This window comes from Desmodus rotundus, chromosome 3 (assembly GCF_022682495.2).
Source record: "Desmodus rotundus isolate HL8 chromosome 3, HLdesRot8A.1, whole genome shotgun sequence".
NCBI classification, from domain to species: Eukaryota; Metazoa; Chordata; class Mammalia; order Chiroptera; family Phyllostomidae; genus Desmodus; species Desmodus rotundus.
This window is the reverse complement of record NC_071389.1, coordinates 32,338,388-32,354,540: the sequence shown is the minus strand read 5'-3', so window position 1 is coordinate 32,354,540 and position 16,153 is coordinate 32,338,388. Positions and strand designations below refer to the sequence as shown.

Below are 16,153 nucleotides of genomic sequence, written 5' to 3'. Positions count from 1 at the left end.
AAGAAACAGTTAAAAAACCTCTTTGCGATGCTTATTGCCACACAGCAGGGGTGCCAGCGCTGGGGCTGGACCCCAGGCCGACTCAACTGCCAAGATGACTAAAAGTAACCCAAAGGGCCATTGTGTGAGCACAGGTCTTCTCCGCTCACGTCCTTCCCACTTTCTGCAAAAATGCTCCCTGGGGTCCGAAGCCCACCTCTGACAGCCCTGATTCAACCATCCTGGCTGTGCCCAGGTCGGCTCTGGCCCCTGTGCCCCGCGCTTCCCTCAGCCTCACAGCTGCCGCTCAGAATTCTCTCTCGCTGCTGACAGGGCTGTCTCGCCCCTGAGGTCCCGAGGGCGGGGACTGGAGAGCAAAATGTGAACAAAAGTTGGGATATTGGAATACTTCTCAAATACAAAGCTTCCCTTTAACAGCAGTAGGTAGGAAATGTATGTTAATAAACCGTGATGCTGGCAGTTTTAAAATATTAATGATTTCTAGAATTGAAAATGCAAATAGCTGCCTGGAACTCTTCCATTTGGCATTAAAGAGAAGGGCTTTGAAAGGACACGTGGGACCCTCGGGGGGGAGAATGCGCCTTGCTGGGAGGCATGGAGGCAGACAGACATTTGCCACCTTGTTATTGCCACATTAGCACCATTAAAACATACAGCCTCCCTTCCTCCCAAGAAGCCAAGTCAATCACATGGGTGCAATTTGAAGGCATAGCTTTAAAGTGAGCACACACAGCTTGCCCATTGACTTCAGCATGCACATGTGAAGCACCTACTGTGTGTCCGTCAGCAGGGAGAGGGTGCAAGCCCTGCTATGTAGGACTTCACTGTACTCTGTGAACCAGAAAAAGGAGGGGGATGTGGTGGAAGAGAGGGAAGAAATCCCAGGCCAGCCCTGGGTCAGCTCAGTCCACAGCTGGACCGTGATCAGGGCTCTGAACTTGACCAAAGTGAGGGAGCTGGTTTGGGGGAAGCTCTCACCGCCAATGGCTCACCCCTGTCTAGCTCACGTGGCTAGAACATCTCACGTCTCCAGCGCCAGTGGCCATCTTTATTTAACTCTCCAGACAGTTTAGTGTCAGATCTCCAAAACACATTTGCTTCATTTTTTCTTTAATGTTGCCTGGTTACAAGGTGGTAAGTTTGTGGGGAGCCTCACTGTGACTGTGTCATCTCATCCTCCCAGGTGTCAGGGTCACACACAGCAGGCACCCATGTGAGGGGACTGGAATGGGACTTTTCTGACTGTGCTGTTCTCTCAGACCCTGAGTGAAGAGAGGGGCGCTGGGGTCTGTCTGTCCTGAGTGTGAGCGTGGGCCCTCCCCGGCTGTGCAGGGTGTCAGGGAGAGCTGGAGGGGAAGCTGAATGGCATCCAGAAGGCAGCTGTCTGAGTGCAAAGGTGGGGCAGGAGGGATGGTGAAGGGGATGGACAGGTGAGGGCAGGTCTCACCGCTGTGGCCACCCCATGTGCTGACCCCACCATGAGGTCACCTCTACCGTGTCACCGGCTGTACTCAATGCCAAAAGGCTGCTCTCTTCCTGACAGACAGGCTGGGCCCATGCTGCCCAGTTACTGCCCCTGAAGCACCTCGGTCCACTGCCAATTGACACCTGCTTCCTTTTGAAGTGTTCATGTGTCAGGCAGTCGGGAACCGTGTCCCAGGAGGGCCCCAGTCCCTTTATGGAAACTGCCAGGTTCCATCCTGTATCTCTGTGCTTCTAGGCTAGCTCTCAGAAGGTAAGCTGTTCTCCTTCTTCCCAGAAATCAGGAAGTATCTCCCGTTCACCCCAGGACCACCAACAGGTTCTCCTGAGACTTGACAGGTCCTTTTTGTGAGGACTGTGAGTCTGGATTTGGGTTGTTCTCAGCCCTCTTCTCTCTCCTTCTGGCTCCTTGTTGTGAATGGGGTGTGGGAGGTTATAAGGACAGGAAGCTCTGGGTAAAAGAGCCACTGAGCTAGGGAGGAAGCATGGGGTTTTGGAGTCCAAATGACCCGGTCCGATCCTAGCATGGCTGAGCACCGCCTGTGGGGTCTGCGGGTGGGCGTCAGGTCACCTGCTCTCTGGGAGGCTGCGGGGTAGAATGAGGCTCAACTCCAGTGCTTTCCCTTCCCTTCCCTTCCCCCACCCTCCCAGGCCCTTGGCTCTGTATCCTGGCATGCTGTGTTTGGGCCCCTCTCTGTCCATGATTGCAAATACATTAATTCTCCTCCTCTATCCTTTGAGAAATGCCTTTTCTCCTTCTCATGCATGTGGCTTCCATTTCCATTATACATCCAATCTGTTTGCTCTAAGCTTTGTGAGCTCCTGGAAACACTGCACCTCTATTATCTTAGTACCTCTCGTCCTGTTCCCAGGAAGGGAATGTCTGTGAGAAATTATCTGCTTGACTCATGCATGTTCTCTTGTCCACTCCGTCCATGCACCCTCCCCCAGACCTCTCCTTGTTGTTCATGACCAGTGTGGTCTAATCAGAGCCCGCCCACGCCAGCCCCCGGTCACGGTATTTTAGACCTGGAGGGGCTGAGAGACCACGCAGCCCAGCCCCATTGTGCTGCAGATGGTGCAGTAAGGAGACCGAGACCCAGACAGCATGCTCACGCTAGACCAGTGCTTCTCAGTCATAACTGCACCTTAGAGGAAAAATGTGCATGAGACCCTTCCCAGAACCCTGGCCAGGGCTGGGAGGGAGTGGGCTTGTGCATGAAGATTTCTGAAAAGCTCCAGGTAGTTCTAATATGAAGCTGGGGCTGAGAACCAGAGAGTAAAATGTTTCTTGCCAATGTACTTCCCTCACATATCTGGAAAAAAGCATCAAATAATTATCCCCAGGAAATTACGTCTGGCTGGGGGGATGGGACCATCACAGAGGAGGGCCCCAAGATGAGCACCGCCCTCTGTAGGCAGGGAGCATCTCCATGGGCGCTGCTAACCAGGACGTATTACATGTAACAAACACATTTATATAAGATTTTCTAGGTGCCAGACACTGTTCTCAGTGCTTTGCAACAGCAGTCCCTGACTTTTTGGCACCAGGGACTTGTTTCGTGGAAGACAATTTTTCCACAGACCGAAGTCGGGGAGGATGGTTTGGGGATGATTCAAGTGCGTTACATTCAAGCTCACCTCTGCTGTGCGGCCTAGTTCCTAACAGGCCCAGACGTACTGGTCCATGGACCGGAGGTTGGGGACCTCTGCTTTGCAATACCAACTTACATACTCTCCAGAGCATGGCTATGAGAGAGGCTGTTATGATCCCCATTTTACAGATGAGAAGACTGAGGCACAGGGAGGTAAACTCATTTGCCCAAGGTTGGTGTCACACACACACCACACACACACACACACACACCCAGAGTGGTGGAGCCGCTGCTCAGGTGCCTGGGCCCCTGCTTGTAACTGTTATGCTAAACCACCCCTCCAGTTCTCAGCCCACACCTGTGCCTCTGACAGCATCTTCAGGCCCCAGGGCTTCCTAGATGAAAGGGCTCTGCCAGAGGTGGGATGAAGCCTTCTAAATTAATAAACCCAGAGGCTACCTTTGTGGAGAACCCTGAGACCCTGGTCAAGTCACTTTCTCTCTTGGTGCCTTGGCTATAAAATGGAAGAGATTAATTAGACCATAACTGTCTCTGTTCTGTGAGCTCCTGCATCACATCAGGCAGCATCCTCAGCTTCCCTGATCCTCATGGTGGTGGAAACATCCTCCCCGGAACAAACAGGGGTTACTACCAGGAGTGTGGGCGCTGCGTCTGAGTTGATGGCTGTCAATCTGCTTGCAATGGTGGATGTGGTTAGGTCCATTCTCAAGGACTGCTGCCTGCCAGATGGCTTCTTTGCCAAGTTCCTGTCTTCTCGACGCAGTCCTTTCGTTCTGGCCATATTGATGCAGCTTCTCTGACACTACTGTTTTGATGGGGACATTCTGACACAGCTAAGAAAACAAACCATCACACCTTCAGCTTTTTAAAAAAACAATACCAAGTAATGTGCCAAAGACACATTTCAGGCTTCCTCGCCTCATCCCAGAACTCCCTCCATCCCTGGTCTCCACTTCTGGCAAGGTGGCTCCGGGAGGAGAGGAGGGGGAGGGCACGGGCTCAGGGGTGGGCTCCAGGGCGAGGCTGGTGATGAGGGAGGCAGGGGCAGTACGGGAATGGAGGGAGTGAAGGACGGGGAACATCAGGCAAGCATGGTGCAGGAGTGGGGCTCTGCTTCACACGGTGCCTGGAAATCTTCAAAAGCAACTTCCCATTTAGATGCAGACATTTCAAAACTCTTACACCAAAACAACCGTGTCAAAATGTCCTTCTCTGTCTCAAACGAAGGAAATAAGTGCTAGAAAGAGATGAACAAGACAAGGCTTCTGCCCTGAAAGAGCTCAGAGTCACCACAGGGGAAAGGCAGAGACTGAAAGAAAAACAAATTACGATTAAAGCACTGGTCAATTGCTGTAATAGAAGAGGGTGGGAGGGAATGGGGCAGAGAGGGCCTGACTCTGCCTGGGGGCGGAAGTCTTCCCAGGAGAAGGGCATGAGGAGGAGCTGAAGGAGTATTTGTTGAATGACTAAGAAGAGCAAATGTTAACTTTGGGCTTACCATGTGACCAGCTCTGTTGTTAGTGCTTTAACTTATTCATTTCTCACAACTACCCAGCAATATGAATATTATCATTATTCCCATTTTGTGTATGAGGGGACTGAGGTACCCAGAGACCCAGTGACTTTCCCAGACCACACAGAGAGCAGGTGGCAGAGCCAGAACTAGAAGTCAGGCAGTTACACCTAAGGACCTGCTCACATTGCTGGGACTCTGTGGCCTCTCTGTGAGGAAATGGAGCCTCAGCGGGGAGGCAGAAGGATCACGGGCTTCAGTATTCATCAGACTGGGATCCATGCCGTTCTCATAGCTTATGTGACCTCAGACAATCAGCTGATCCCAACCTCTTCTTTAATCTTATTCCTGTGACCAACCCCCACCTTTCCCAGCACACATCACTCAATACCTGCCAGCTGTATTTACTGACTCTGAATATGCCATCAGCATGCGTATCTACCAGGTGCGATGTCAGACCTGGGTCCAAAGCATTTAGTCAGACAAAGTACCTGTTGCCATGGAGCTGCTGCCATTCCGGTGGGAGGGGCCCTGAGGGGTAAGAAGCCAGCCCCACGGGACCCAGGCGGGTCCTCCAGTCAGAGGGCAGAGACACTAGAACAAACCAGGTGTGAGGCAGGGCGAGCAGGTGACAGAGTGGTACGAGGTGAGGGCAGGGAGGGCAGGGGACAGCAGGCCAGCCTAAGTAGCTTGGAATTGCTTCTAGAGAAGCACAGGGAAGCCACTACAGGGCTGGAGGCAGGAGAGAGATTGCCTCACCTGAAGAGGAGAGAGCAGGAGGGGCCAGGACAGCTCACAAGCCAGAAACACACCCTGGGGGGCTGGGCAGAGGCAGTGGCCACAGAAACACTCCCTCCTAAGTGCTGAAGTGCCTCATGAACAGTAAGGTCATAGGAGTTTATTTATTGTAATGACTTTTATTTCCCCTCATTACTGACCCTTCCTTGCCTTTCTCGGTTGTTGCTATCCCATAGTTTGGCGAGGCATGTGGGGTGGTTCGTTTTCTCAGACCCCAGAACAATCCAGCTTCCCTGGGTCCTCTGAAGATGTGTTGAGAGAGAAAAAAATTACTCTTTAATAGAAATACTTTTCCTTCATTAAATGAACTCTCCAAAGCCCACTAGCATTTTCAGTGCTTATATAAAGATGCCAGTGGGGATTTGAGATTGAAAGTGGTATTTTTATACAAGTCAATGAAGATCTCAATGGGGGGGGCGGAGCACACTGTTCAAATCTAAATTCCTCCAGCATCAGGTGAGGCCGATCTGGGCCCAGGGCCCCGATCGCATCACTCCCAGCCCTACCAAGACTCGCTTTTTCTGAAGCTGCTTGAGTACTCATAAATATCTGTTCTCTGTTTGGGGAAATGGTATTAACAGTGTCTTCCCAAGACTGTGAACCATTCAACTTGAATTTCTGCGTGCACCTCTGTTCCGATAACTTTGTACACAAACTCAGGAATTGGCAGGAATCTGAGTAGAAGCAGCTGCGTACTCTTGCCCACACACGTGGGCTCACAGAACGGTGTTTTATCCTGTGAAGCTGGGAATAAACTTTGTCCTTTAGACACGTCAGAAGAAAGACAGGGTTCAAATTCTAGCCACCACTCTTGCACCCTGAGTGGGGTTGGCCCTGGGCCACGCGCTCGCCCCCAGACTGCCTACCTGCCACGTGAGGAAACCACACGGGTCTCACTGGGTGTGGTGGACTGAGGTCATATTGTAAGAAAAGTGCTCAGCACACAGTAAGGGCTCAAAGCCCGTTCCTCTTCCGCAACTTCTCCTCTGACTGTTGAATTAGAACCCAGTAGAACCATCAACTTGATAGCAGTTATTCTGGTTATCTCCTGCTAAGTACTAACCTCCTCCACCCCCCACCCCACCTCAAATTCAGTGCTTACAGTGACGACTGTCTTGTCCTTTGCAGAGAACTACAGTCTGACAGCTCCTTTCTGCTCCCTGGCTGACCGAGGGCTTGTTTCGCAGGGGCCTGGGAGGAGGGCAGGCACAGGGAAGGGGTCCCTCTGTAGCCACATAACAAGTTAAGGAACAGATCTTTTGTGAGCCCCACCACCACACCAGCTCCGGGTAGGGGAGAAAGAAACTGTAAAGCAGGATTAAAAAAAGAAAAACAACTAAAAACACTAACTTTTGAGTTTGTAAACACTCCCCCCCCTTACACAGAGGGCGATAAAAGCACCAGAGGGACTGATGTTCCTCAACAGCTGGTTGCTCTGGCTCCTCAGCCACACCAGGCTCTGCAGTCTGTGAATCCGGTCCTCACTAGCCTATACCTGGGCTCCCTCATCCACACGACAGGCGACAGGGACTGTCTGCTTTCACAGGCTTGATGGAGGCTGAGGCTAGCAGCTAGCAGATGCTCAGTAAATAGCACCTATTAAAAGAAGAATTAGTTCTCGGCCTGCCTCCCAGCATCCCACGGCCTGCCCTGCACTGCCTGGAAGGCAGGAGAGGGCTCTCCTGTGACTAGCAGGCGGGCTGAACTCTCCCCTTTCACTGTGGAAAATCCATTACTGAGAAGTCATTTGTCAAAGCCAACTGTTTAGCTGCTTTAATTTCCATATTTATCAAGTTTGATTGGAATGTATTGTCTCCGACTTTCATCCCAGCTTTCACCTCTTCCCGCCCTCTTTTCCTGGGGAAACTGTTTTTGTTGTCCTTGTTGCGAAAGGTCATGGCATAATTCCATTTGCATTTGCTAATAAGCCTGAAACTGAGCCTGGTGAGCTACTTCCAGAGGCGGGGAGACAACTCAAAAGGCACAGTGCGCAGTGGGGAAAGCCTGGGCACCCGTCCTAGCCTGATGCTCTCACTCAACCAAGAGCAACAGGCGCTCTACAACTATTACATGAGTATTTAGTGAGCACCTGCTGTATGTGAGGCATCGGGAATACGAACTGAAAAGAAGATGGGCAAAGTCATGGCTATAGTGTTGTGTAGAGTCTAGTGACCTCAGTGCCTGCATTTGTAAGAACAGGCAGTTGGACCAAGTGACCTAGAAGTTGCCATTCTGTAACACGTACCATTTGGAACACATCCGGTCTTATGCATTGGCCTGATGGCATTGGCTCAGTTAATTCTTACATGATCCCTGTGAGGTCGGTATTATTATCCTCATCGAGCAGACAAGGAAATAAATCTCAGATCTCAAGGACATGTTGTCAGGACTTGGGTTTAACTCTCCTTCTACCTGGCTCTAGAATTCAAGTTTATAACCACAAAGCTACCCTTCATCTGTCTTCTTCTTTACTCTGAGCTCCTGGGTCAGTGTCTCACTACCCCCGCCCCACGTCCCCAGGGGCCAGACCAAAGTTTGGCATGTGGTCAGTGTTATAAAATATGCATTGAATTGAAATAAAAAAAGGAAGTCTTTTATCCTTGGCCTCTTGTCTTTTGGGCCTCAGAGCTGCCCTGCTCTCTTCAGCCACCTCAGCGAAGGCTGGGGTAGCAAACACCGTGAGTGCTGCCTTTATCCCCCTTCAGGACCAATTCCCCCAGCTCCTGGGAGTGCTGGTGGCTGGCAGCTCACAGTGGAGGGCTCCCTGGAAATTGTACTCAGCCCCAGGAAGCAGCCTTGTCTGAGGTTACCACCCTACCCTGGGGCAGCCCACATCCAGGATCCAGTCAATGCAGGACACCGAGCCAGCCCTAGAGTCTCCTGGGACAGCTATGAAGGGCCTTCCTGGCCCTGAGCCTCCCTGCAGGACTGATCAAAGTCACTGTTGAGACTGTCTCAATCCTGCTTAACTCACCCCTCTCACAAGTGTGCCTGAGAGCAATCCCCACGGATGCTCCAACCAGCTCTCAGAATTCCTCAGTCTGTTTCCCAGGAGACCCGACCTCAGCAGCTACTGAGTAGATGGCTCTGGTTCCGGCACTCTGGGGGTGAGTGGAGGGTGCTGGGACAAAATAGACCTTGGCAGGGAGAGCCCTCCTGCCAGTGGCTGATCCCCCAGAAGACCACCTGCTAACTGCACCCAGGCCTGGGGTGCCCGTCTGGCAGCAAAGAGGCTTTATCAACTACTGAGCCCAGCCTGGGCAGCCTGTCTGAGGAGGGGAGGAGAAAGGAGGCTCTGCTTCTGTGATGGTCAAGGTGACAGTGACGGCCACTGGCCCTAGCTCTCTGCCTCTCAGGCCTGTTGCTTTCTGGATTTCCTTCATGTCCCTGGCAGGTATCCCCTGGGTGCTTCCCAGGCTTCGGCCTGCAGAAACGTTGCCCGAGGCAGCCCCGTGCTGTGGAGTGAGGCTGCCTGGACTTTGGAGCTCTGTGCCCTGTGTTCCAGATCTGGAACACTCTAACTGTGTGGCCCAAGGCAAGTCACTGTCCTTTCTGGGTGTCTCGCCTCATCTCCACGGGGAGGATGTTCCACTCAGCAACTCCCCACACTTTGCAGTTCTGATGGCCTCTGTGGATCTCCTGTAAGCCAGGGGCCTCCTTACTTCTTTCTAAAGCCAAAAGAGCAGTTTTAATATGTGGTAGACATGTGAGGGTTACCAGAGAGGCTCCTTGTCCCAAAGGCCTGAAGTTCCAGAATTCACGCGTCACTTCTCTGTCATGAGCATATGCTCGTCGATGGAAATCCCCGTTTTCTTCTCCCATCTCAGCCAGGGTAGAACATTCGATCCCTGACCCTGGAGCACCTAGATAGGAGATTTAAGGCCATGGGAGATGTGAACCTAGGTGAGACAAGGGGACCCAGAGGACAGTGGTGCTAGGGAGAGGGGAACTGAAAATAAACTTTGCCAACACAACTGTTTTCTCAAGAAGACCAGATGCTGGGCAGTAAGCAGAACAGAGCTGCAGCTTTTGGTCCTCCCTGAGCAAGGCAGCAAATGATTTACAACTAGGTGAGGGGCCCAGGCGAGCTCTGTGAGTTCAGAGGAGGGTGAAGCCACTGTGGGTCTGGAGCTGTCTGGAAGGGCTTTTTGGAGGACTTGGGGCAAAGACATAAAATCGAAGACATTGGAGTTTTCTTGGTAAGCTAATGACAAGGCCAATCCGAATAAAGTAAAATATTCTTATAGGAGACTGATTCTCAACAAGGGGCTGTTTTGTCTCCAAGGAGACAGGGGACATTTAGTGAGGTCTGAAGCTATTTTTGGTAGTCATAAGTGGGTGGAGGGGTGCCCCTGGCATCGAGTGGGTGGAGGCTACAGGTACCACTAGATGCCCTCCACACTCAGCACCTCTACCCAGTCACCCGGCCCAGACGTCAGTGGTGCGGAGAAACCCATTTCCTGCGGCTTGGCACTCAGTACACAGGCAGGGGCTTAAAATCTCTTGCTTAAGGTTTATCTTGTGAGCTGGGAATTATTGTTCTCGTTTTACAGGGAACTGAGACTCAGAATGTGTAAGTAGCTTGCCCAAGACCTCACAGTCAATAACCTGTATGGGGCCTGGGTATGATTCCTGTGATTCCTGGTCCAGCTGCCAGGAAGCCAGCAGGCTTTCCACTTGACCCTCTCGGGGGACGGAAGAAACACAGGAGCCAGTGATCCGCTCAGTATCCCTCACTCAGCTCCCACTGCTATGGGATTCCCTCCCTTCAGCTCGGCTGAGCCACCCCTCATCTCTGCTCAGCCACATTCACTGGTTCTCCACTGTCCCCCAAAGCTCTACTGATGCCTCCTACACTTTCTCATGAAATTATATACAAGAAATTCTGCACCTTCAGCGGGTTCTCACTATAATTCAAATCTCCAATCTCTCCTCATTGTCAGTATCAACCACAGAAGGATATCCTTAGGTGACCTTCAACATGACGAAGTTTGTAGAGGGAAGCACAGAATTACTGTGCTGATAGAATCAGATACAACACTAACACCAAGGTTGGCCAAGGGCAAGTCCTGGATGAGTGTTTGTTTCTTCCCTCCCTTCTCAGAAAAGGTGCACAGAGCAGAGTCTGGAAGGCTGAGTAGGAGTAAGCCAGGCAGATGAGACGGGGGCCGGCATTCTGGGAGAGAGGAAAACATGGATGTGTGGAGCTGTGGGAGAGCATGGCCTGCTCATGGGGATGCTGAGAGGGAGCTGCAGCTCGGGTCTGTGAAGGGGCCAGCAGAGACTAGGGATGCCCGGGGAAGGAGGCGGGACTTGCCTGGAGGACAGCAGAGACCTGCTGAAGGGCTGTAAGCAGGGGGAGGGGTATGCTACCATGTGTGTTTTAGAAGTTCCACTTTGGTGGCCAGGTGGCCAAAGATGGACTGACAGGGATGGTGTTGACACGGCAGCACCAGTGACAAGGCTATTCCAGTCCTGAGTGGGCCCTCAAGGTGACACCAGGTAGCCATGATGTTACTGGTATCCGGATTTCTTTTTCTCCAGCTTAGTAGTTGTACAGATCTTTTGGGGCCCTGGGGTATTGGAGAAAAGGCTGTAACTGGTCTGGTTTAGAAAGAGTTATGAGGGAATTTTCTTAGAAAATGAAAAAGGCTTAGATGTAAGAAACTGCACATAACACCTCACTCCCCATGACAAGCTATTGTCAGGAGAACTAGGGAAACCGAACCGATAATGAGAAATTTGGGGAGATTTCTGTCCTTAGAGGGCCCAGCTAGTGTGCTTTGGGGCCTCTTGGCATCTTCTAGTATCTGCACCACCCACAGATTCTCAGATAATTGACCAGAGCATTTGAGGCTCTTCGTCTTGGCACAGGGTTTGGCTCTGGTCCTCACTCAGGCTGGCATCAGTAGATAAGATTAATTAGTTATCTATTGCTATTTAATGAATTACTCAAGAATTCAGCATCTAAAAACATTTATCATCTCTCCATTTCTGTGAATCAGGAATGCAGTGGGTCTTTAATGAGGTTGCAGTAAGCTGTCAGCCAGGGCTCAGTCATCTGGGATTGGAGGGCCCCCTTCCGAGCTCACTCCTGTGGTTTTGGCTGGTCGCAGGGCCTCCCCACATGGGCCTCCCCACAGGCTGCCTCAGTGTCCTCATGTCATGGCAGCTGGGATCCCCCAGAGCAAGTGACTCCTGAGAGAGATGATGTACTCAGGATGGAAGCCACAGTCTTTTTATACCCTAATCCCAAAATTGAGCACCACCCCATCTAGAGGATCCTTTCTGTTAGAGCAAGTCTCTAAGTCCAGCCCTCAGTGAAGGGGAGGGACGGGAAGGGGGCAGAGTTCACCTCTACCTCTTGAAGGGAGGAGGCAAACAAAGAATTTGTGGGTATATTTTTAAGATCACCCTAATGACCCTATTTTAATCTTCAAGAGATGATGTGACATAGTGGTTAAGAACATAAATTTGAGATTCATAAGGAGCACGGGAGAGCTGGCTCCCACATTTGCAACTCATGCAGGTTTAGACAAGCCAGTTAACCTTTCTGGATCTCAATTTCCTAATCTGTAATATAGGGGTAAGAATAGTAGATGTTTCACCAGTCGCCATGACAATTAAATAAGATCATATATGTAAAGTGCTTGGCACAAAATAAGTGCTGAATAAACATTATTTAATTGCTACTATAACTGGACAATATTTTTGTCCTCCTTCACAGGAGGCAGAATGACTTAGAGGGTAAGAACACAGGTTGTGACGTCAGACTGCCTGGGTGGGGACTCAGGCTCTGCCAGCCATTAGCTGGGAGAGCTAGGACAAGTCACTTAATGTCTCCTACTCCTGGTTTTCTGTGAAATGAAGATACTAATAGCTAGTGCCTGGCCACTGAAGAGGTAGGTATGCAATAAATATCTTACAAATAAGGACGTAGTGGATGATGACAGAGGGGTATAATGGCAAACAAGTGTGTGTGTGTTTTGGGATGCTACATAAGCACACCTGACTTCGAACACCTTCTGTTAACTAAGGAGCCTGGTAGGGCTGTCCTGGTTCCACCTGAAGGGCCCTTGTACCCTCGAGTGACACCCTCCATGTGTTTCCAGGTTTATCATCCCTGATGGGTTGTCGTTGTCCTCATTGTTCAGCTTCTTTTCCACCCTGGCTTTGTTCGAGCACTCTTCTTTCATCCTCCCTGCTCCCTCCTCCAAGAATATGTGTAATTGGCTTTGCACTAGTCTGGGGATTTGGTGACAGGAAGGGGGGGCGTCCCATGTCACACCACCTCGGAGCAGTGACATTACCTTAAATTGATTTTGCAAATGAAAGCTCAAAGCTAAGCAAAGGCGACCCATCCATTTTGCCTAAAGATGATTATTATGCTCTTTTACGGCCTCCTAAATGACAAAGCAGTTTGTTACCTGCCTGCATCAACATTTGCTTATATTAGCATCCGAGATGCTTGATTTTTTATTAGCCCCACGTTATCACTTTATGAAGACGCTGGGCTCAGTAAAATTAGTGCACAAATAGAATGCCCGCTTTGCATTTTCCTGAGGTCAGCAGAAATGCTGAATGCAATTGAGTTGATACTGGGTCAGGGGAGACATCCATAAAGGGAGCCTTCACCGAGGGCCCCGGAAATGCTATTACTCATTTCTGAACTGCCACGATAGATGGGGTCAATGTTAGGTGGTGTTTTTTAAAAGGGCTTTGTGGCATTTTTTAAAGGATAAAGCAATATAAATACTAAGACAATACTTCAACTTTCACTAGGAGTAATGGATAAAACCAAACTCTTTTGTATATGTTATAGATGGAAATGCAGAGGATGTAGAATCTCTTTGCTAGTGAATCTGGGAGGAGACAGATAAGGTGGCGAGAGGGGCACTGGGCTGGGAGCCCAGGCCTGACCACCTCGACTAGCTGCATGACCTTGGGCGTGTGTCTTCCATCCATGAACCTTGGGTCCCTCACTTGTGGATGGGGTCAATACGCTGCAGCTCACAGAAGCGTGATGAAGAGTAAATAAGATAATGTGTATCTAAATGTCTTTATAAGCCATGATCTATATGAGTATTTTTATTTATTAATTTGACAGCCAGTTTCTGAGCACCTACTCTATGCAGGATCTTGGGAAAGACATTAAAAATACAGAGTGAAAGTCGCTGCTTCTCCCTTGAGGAGCTTATATTCAGTCTAGGAAAAGTTCAGGTGTCTAACTCCTCTTTTAAACCATAATCTTCTTTAGAGAAGGTGAGTCTTGTTTCTCTCTTTGTTCCTAAAGGTGCCTAACATAGAGCTGAGTACACAGTGAGTTCTCAAAAACATATCGACTCCATTATATATCTTATTAAGGAAGCAGTGACTGCAACCTCTCCTGGTCACCCCAACAGGCCAAGAAAGTTCCAAGCCCTGAGAACTAGGTATAATAGTTACTAGTTTTTATTTTAGTCTCTGACATTGGTATATCAAAAGTAGGGATCATGAATTGCATCCAACATAACCTACCTCTAGCATTTCAGAAGCTGAAATCCTATTCATTATTTCTAACTGCCCCCCTCCCTCCAGCTCATCCTCTAACATAAACGGAATCCTTTAATCCAACTTCTCTCAATGTTCATCCCTGAATTCACTACAGGTCATTGTTCTGTTCTGGGTCAATCAGTCCTGCCTCTGTCCATGGATAAGTACCGTCCTCCCACCCCTTCTTTCTGGGAAGGCCGCTCTTGGCTACTGCTCTTGTCTAACAGTATCTGTGCACAGCAGCTAATTTTTTTTTTAATACAAGTGAGACTACTGTAGATGCAGCAAAGGCTTGGGCCCTGATTCAGAGCCTCATTTTTCTACTTCTTTGCATGTCTAATAATTTTTTATTGGAGCTGGATTTTGTGGATTGTACATGGTTGAACATCTGGATTCTGTTATCTTCCTTTAAAGAGAGTTGGGCTTTATATAGTAGGCAGGTAAGTTTCTTTTATTCAGTTTTGATTCTTTTAAGATTTCTTTTTAAACTTTGGTAGTCTAGAGCAGGCTAGAAGGACCACTGAGGCATGGTCCTCCTGGGTTCTCTACTGACTGCCTGAAGTAGTGAACAACCAGTGAAGTGATCCCAAATGATGGGAAAGCAAATGATTCCTAGTCCTCTGTGAGTTCACAGCTCCTCGGTTGTCTCTCATTCCCTCCCACCTGTTATCCGTGTGTTCTTGAACAAGTTATAGAACCTCTCTGAGACTCAGTCTCTGCCTCTATAGAAAGGAGTGTTAATGCACATGTATAGGTAAGGATTATAAATAATGTGTATAATATGTCTGAGATAAAAGGAGCTAATTAAAGGCCAGCTGCTATTATTATTAATATAAGAACTACCTTCTTTACTTCATTACTTACTGACTATTTACTGTGTACTAGGCAATATGTTAGCTTATTTAATCATTACTACAACCTTATGAAGTAAATGTTATTATTCACATTTACAGATCAGCAAATTGAAACGCAGAATGGATACACAGCTTGCCCAGGGTAATAGTCAGTGGATCAGGGATTTATTCCTCATGTGACCTCTTTAGATGACTTTAATATTAATATAATCAGATGAATCAAGGAATGGGATGTAGTCTCTTAATATTGGGTAGCCAGGAACATAATTAAATTAGTCGGCAATGGCTGGGACTTAATGGTTCTCACCCAATGATTTTAGAGATAAGTGTAAAGCACCCAGCCCATTTCCTGCTGTCCCCCTTCCCACATACCAATCTCTCATCTCAGCTTTCCTTGCCTTCCTTAGCAACCTTCTTTTATTTTGCCTTACAGACAATCTTCGGGAAGGGGCAGAGCAGAAGGTGGTATTCATCACCGGACGAGTCCACCCAGGGGAAACGCCCTCCTCATTCGTGTGCCAAGGTGAGTAGCAGCAGGCTCTCGCGGGCATCCCCTGCTTGCGCCCACATCCACTGGGGGCGCTGTGATGGTCTCTGGGACAGTGTGGTAACAATCATTTTCTTGGAGGAGAATCTACTTCACTTCTGAAGAGGTTACACTTGATCTTCACTAAGATTTATTGTCAATCAATATTGACTACATGTACGGATGGACAACGAGATGAATGAACGGACGGATGATGCATGAACGAGTGGGTAGGACCGACTGCAGTTCTCTAACGTGTGCTCTGTTGCGGATGCGCCGCGCAGAGCCGCCTACACTCCTAAGCTCCGTGGCACTTGTTTCCCGTGGTACACACCAACACCACCTCCGGCCCCAGGCCAGTGTTGGTGGGAGGGCAGGCAGTGAACCGGGGAATTCAGGACTCAAACTTTGTATTTACTCATTTATTCAGTTATTCACTTAATGAACAACTTTTTAAATACCTACCGTGAGCAAGGAAGCACTTCTGGTATCAGACAACCAGAGATAAATAAGATAGAATTTCTCTTCTCAAATATATCTCTTTGTAATTACATTTTATTAGTAAATATTTCATAAAAATACACTTTAATTGGTCAGCAATGTAAAAGGTATGTATGCATGCATGTGTATGTATCCATTAGTCAGTGATCTATATTCAGTAAATAATATATCAATATCAATAACAATGTAATGAATGCCCAGCTTAAGAAGCAGAATATTGTCAATTCCTTTTAAGTCCTTGTCCTCCTTCCTGCCTTCCCCCTCACACGAATAACCACCAGCTTGAATTCTGTATTTGTTTTTCTTAACAGTTTTACTGAACATGGATGCT

The 16,153-nt window shown here is 49.0% G+C and overlaps 1 protein-coding gene across 3 annotated transcripts in view; it reads left to right on the top strand.

Annotated features, from left to right (window-relative positions):
• Positions 1–16,153, top strand: part of AGBL4 (AGBL carboxypeptidase 4) — a 1,086,758-nt gene that overhangs the window by 945,645 nt on the left and 124,960 nt on the right. For all 3 annotated transcript variants that reach the window (XM_045204170.2, XM_045204171.3, XM_024571127.4), the window contains exon 7: positions 15,229–15,318. In XM_045204170.2, the coding sequence (XP_045060105.2) occupies positions 15,229–15,318 (90 nt within the window). The remainder of the gene's footprint in view (positions 1–15,228; positions 15,319–16,153) is intronic.